The sequence below is a fragment of the Nicotiana tomentosiformis genome, chromosome 8, assembly GCF_000390325.3.
Source record: "Nicotiana tomentosiformis chromosome 8, ASM39032v3, whole genome shotgun sequence".
Classification (NCBI taxonomy): Eukaryota; Viridiplantae; Streptophyta; class Magnoliopsida; order Solanales; family Solanaceae; genus Nicotiana; species Nicotiana tomentosiformis.
In genome coordinates this window covers 22,963,013-22,967,562 of record NC_090819.1, presented here as the reverse complement: position 1 = coordinate 22,967,562, position 4,550 = coordinate 22,963,013, and the positions used below count along the sequence as shown (strand labels likewise).

Sequence of the window (4,550 nt, the reverse complement as noted above, 5' to 3'; positions counted from 1 at the left end):
CAGGCTATAAGAGTGCCAATAACGGCCTTCTTCCGAAAAATCATCTCACTCACTTCTATGTTTGTTAGCCGTAGCCATTCAACTTTAAGTTCCACAAATGGACATACCCAATTTCCAGTTAGACCTGAGATATAACGGTTTTGGTTGCAATAATAGTAATCTATTAGGGGTAGTTTCGGTAAAGTTTCTGGCCCCACCTTGGACGGCGTTTGTGTTCAGTCTCCAGCTATAAATATTTCTCTTTCTCAAGAATCATTTAACAACTTCATTAAAAAACAATTTATAAAAGAGGTACATGCATATACAAAATTCACATATGATTCTTCTTTTTACAAATATGTATATGATTTTTTCGGTCTTTTTGACTGAATTATTGGAAAGAGTTCTGCTTATATGTGGAATAAGCTTTCTGCTTCTATCTTTGAGTAATTTTATGTCAAATTCTTTGTTGTACTCATCTGCTTTTAATTATATCTTCTTTCTCTTTTTAGATTCTTGAGCCCCTTTTCGTCTTTTTTAATATTTCTCTTTTTGGATATTCTTACGTTGGATCTTTTCTTTGTGAACTTTTTTGGAGTTTGGTCTGATTTTTGATTTACTCCATTAGTTGATTAAGAATTTCTTGAAATAATTTCAGGTATCTTTCTGAATTTAGTAGACACTGAAGTATGGTCTATGGAGTAGTGCATCAGTCCAGCTAGCTTTCAGTTTAATTAGTCTTAAATTCGACACACACTGACACACAGTCACAAAAATACATTTATTTATTATATATTTTATTGTCTACACATTTAATTGTATGTTTTCTTGTCTCTGTCTGTATGTCTAAATAGCTATAGTAAAGATTCCATGGAAGTATTAATTTTTCTGAATTTGAATGTATGTCTGATAAGCTATAGAAAAGATTTCTTTTTGGACTGTTTTATTTCAAAACATCAAATTTGTGTTTTCACCTTTGACTTTTTTGTACTATGTCTGATTGCTAACAGTATAGAACAATCAAGAACTGAAAAATTTGCAGCATATGCTTGTTTGACACCTACTTTTATAAGCTAACAATCATAGTTTATAGGTTCTTATAAACAGCTTTTTAGGAGATGATTCATAGAATTTTACTTATCTATATATCCAATATCCATATAACACCCCCCCCCCCCCCCCACCAACAAAACAAAAATAGCCTCTCTCAAAATTGGATAAATTACTTACTGGGAAGCTAATCTTTCTTGATTAGTAGTGTTAAAAAGTTGAGATCTTTGTTCTTATATTTAGCTATTTATTGTAGGAAGATCATGAAGATGCTGGTGGAGAAGATTGAGCAGAAGTTTGATCAAGAAAAAGTGATTGAGGAATTTGAGGATTTGACAAAAGATGCTGGCAAAATTCAAGAAGAGACACTTGAAAAGATACTGGAACAGAATAGAGGGACAGAATATTTGCAGCAATGGGGTTTGAATGGTAAAACTGATCCTCAGACTTTCAAGAATTGTGTCCCTATTGTAACTCACAATGATTTGGAGCCTTACATTCAAAGAATTGCTGATGGTGATCTTTCTCCCATTCTTACTGGAAAACCAATTGAAACCATCTCATTGAGGTAATGTAAAAGAGGATCGTTCACTTGTAAAAAATGTCTTTCTTTTTGTGGGGTTCTTATTTTCTTGATGTTTTTAGAAGGTTTGAATAAGGAAATTGAATGGTTGGTTTGCAGTTCTGGTACTACTCAAGGGAAGCCAAAGTTTGTACCTTTCAATGATGAATTGATGGAGTCCACTATGCAGATATTCAAGACCTCTTTTGCCTTTAGGAATCGGTAATGCTATTTGTCATTTTATTCTATTTATGCATATCTGGCAATTTGCTTGTTGAAAAAAGGGAAGCCCGGTGCACAAATCATCCCGCATTCACGCAAGGTCCGGGGAAGGCCGCACCCAAGTGTTGTGAAGTAGACAGCCTACCCTAACACAAGGATTAGTGGTTGCTTCCGCAGCTCTTACGCCTAACCTATAGGAGCAGGCATTGGTTCATAAAATTTCTCTAAGCAGCCATGGAAAGTTAAAGAGTTTAAATGGTGATAAATGTGGGGGACACATAACTAACTTCTGTCACAATTGAGACTTTTCAATCCCAAGAACAAGAAAAGGACTGGTCATTCTTTCTTCAATTAAATTAAATGTTTGGTTTGTTATAGCTTAGCTAAATGTAATAGTTCTGTTTTTTTTTTTTCATTCAGAGAATTTCCAATTGGAAATGGGAAGGCTTTGCAGTTTATTTACAGCAGCAAACAGTTCAAAACAAAGGGAGGTTTAGCAGCAGGAACAGCCACTACCAATGTGTACAGAAATGCACAATTCAAGAAGACAATGAAAGCAATATGTACTCCATGTTGTAGTCCTGATGAAGTAATATTTGGTCCTGATTTTCACCAATCCTTATACTGCCACCTTTTGTGCGGGCTCATTTTCCGCGATGAAGTTCAAGTTGTTTCGTCAACCTTTGCCCATAGCATTGTTCATGCTTTCCGAACTTTTGAACAAGTATGGGAAGCACTTGTTGTTGACATAAGAGAAGGAGTCCTGTCGAGTAGAGTCACTGTCCCGTCCATAGGATTAGCCATGTCAAAATTGCTGAAGCCTGATCCGGAACTAGCTGATACAATTTATAATAAGTGCTCAAGATTAAGCAATTGGTACGGTTTGATTCCTGAACTCTTCCCAAACACAAGGTACATATATGGTATAATGACAGGATCAATGGAACCTTACTTGAAGAAACTGAGGCATTATTCTGGGGAGTTACCTTTATTAAGTGCAGATTATGGTTCTTCTGAAGGATGGGTTGGAGTAAACGTTAACCCGAAATTGCCCCCTGAACTAGTCACTTACGCAGTACTACCAAATATTGCTTATTTCGAATTCATTCCTCTCGGGGGAAATCTCAATGGCATGGAGCAAGCAAATTCTCCTGTGGGTCTGACTGAAGTTAAACTTGGTGAAGAGTATGAAATTGTCTTTACCAATTTTGCAGGTACAATTGTCTTGCACTCCTTTTCTTGAAAATGCTTTGCTCAGCAAAAAAGTTTAAAGACTCAGACTTTATACTTGAGCCTCAGTGTTTTATTTGATAACATTAAGTAATTCAGCTGAATGAGACAATTCCTCTCTGGTTTTCACTTAGTCTACAGGATTTTAATTATATGCACTGACAGTATAATTGACTATTTTATGAATGTGTATATGCAGGTTTATATCGTTATAGACTAGGTGATGTGGTAAAGATAAAAGGCTTCCACAATGGGACTCCAGAACTCCAGTTTGTATACAGAAGGAACCTTTTGCTGAGCATTAACATTGACAAGAACACAGAGAGAGATTTACAACTAGCCGTAGAAGCTGCAGCAAAGCGCTTAGTAGACGGAAAACTAGAAGTGGTGGACTTCACGAGCCATGTGAATGTCTCAGCTGATCCGGGACACTATGTGATCTTCTGGGAACTGAGTGGTGAAGCAACTGGTGAAATGTTGCAAGATTGCTGCAACTGTTTGGATAAGGCGTTTATCGATGCAGGCTATGTGAGCTCCCGGAAAGTGAATGCAATTGGAGCACTTGAGCTGAGGATTGTGAAGAGGGGAACATTTCATAAGATATTAGATCATTTTGTAGGATTAGGAGGTGCAGTTAGCCAGTTCAAAACTCCTAGATGTGTTGGTCCAAAGAATAGCTCATTGCTCCAAATATTGTCTAGTAATGTTGTTGAGAGCTATGTTAGTACTGCCTTCTGTTGAATTAAGTTAATAATTCACATAGTTCTTATATATTTTTCCTTAATCAATCAAACAAGAATTCAGTATTTTTCATGTTTATTCTTAAGTAAAATTTAAATTATCATTTTCATTAACTTAGAATATAATATGTCCTTTTCTACTATAGTTATCTAATTAAAATGATAGTTAATTCAAATTTAACTCTCTTCTAATTTAGTTAGTTCTAAATTATAGTACTTGGCAACAATATGTTTTTGCTGTTAACATATTATGGCTTTCAGAATAATATGATTTTGCTAAATAAATAATTTATATTTATGAAAAAAGACTATATCGAATCAATAATATGTTTCTTAATTTATAAATCGACCATTCTTTTTGGAACAGACTAAAATGAAAATAGATTCATGCAAACTGAAATTGAGGGGATAATGAATTATTTCCCGCTATATGATTTTGCTGTTAGCAAATTGTTGCTATTCAGAATAATCTTATTTTGTTAAATAAATAATTTATATTTATAAAAAATAATTTTATGGAATCAATTTATAACTAAGAGTGGAAAGATACATAAATTACTTTGTATTTGAGTCAACTTAGAATTAAAAATCTTACAATACTCAGCTCATTTATATTATTTATAGATTTAAGGATACTTCAGTCATCTTAATATAAAAAACATTCATCAACATCTCTCCGCCAGACACATCAACATCTTATTTTACAAAGTTAGCTCCATCACTTAAAAAACATTTTTCAGCACTCACGCTTAAAAGCTACTTGTTTG

At 34.3% G+C, this 4,550-nt stretch overlaps 1 protein-coding gene across 2 annotated transcripts; it reads left to right on the top strand.

Moving 5' to 3' along the window:
* The first annotated feature begins 235 nt into the window (after nucleotides 1-235).
* Nucleotides 236-3,856, top strand: LOC104110130 (jasmonoyl--L-amino acid synthetase JAR6-like). Of its 2 annotated transcripts, none has more exons than XM_070182177.1 (5): nucleotides 236-291; nucleotides 1,286-1,597; nucleotides 1,712-1,813; nucleotides 2,234-3,027; nucleotides 3,243-3,856. In XM_070182177.1, the coding sequence occupies exons 2-5, from the start codon at nucleotides 1,293-1,295 to the stop codon at nucleotides 3,782-3,784; spliced, it is 1,743 nt and encodes a 580-aa protein (XP_070038278.1). In that variant the 5' UTR covers nucleotides 236-291; nucleotides 1,286-1,292; the 3' UTR covers nucleotides 3,785-3,856. The 2 variants fall into 2 exon arrangements, with proteins under 2 accessions (XP_070038278.1, XP_070038277.1); XM_070182176.1 differs by lacking the exon at nucleotides 236-291 and adding an exon at nucleotides 345-425.
* The last annotated feature ends 694 nt before the right edge of the window (nucleotides 3,857-4,550 follow it).

What these genes read in the sequence shown, in the direction of transcription:
- LOC104110130 (XM_070182176.1), top strand. Translation starts at nt 394, where the DNA reads ATGTGGAATAAGCTTTCTGCTTCTATCTTTGA. An exon ending in ATTGAAACCATCTCATTGAG is followed by an intron (nt 1,598 to 1,711) that starts GTAATGTAAAAG and finishes GTTGGTTTGCAG; the next exon opens with TTCTGGTACTACTCAAGGGA. An exon ending in TCTTTTGCCTTTAGGAATCG is followed by an intron (nt 1,814 to 2,233) that starts GTAATGCTATTT and finishes TTTTTCATTCAG; the next exon opens with AGAATTTCCAATTGGAAATG.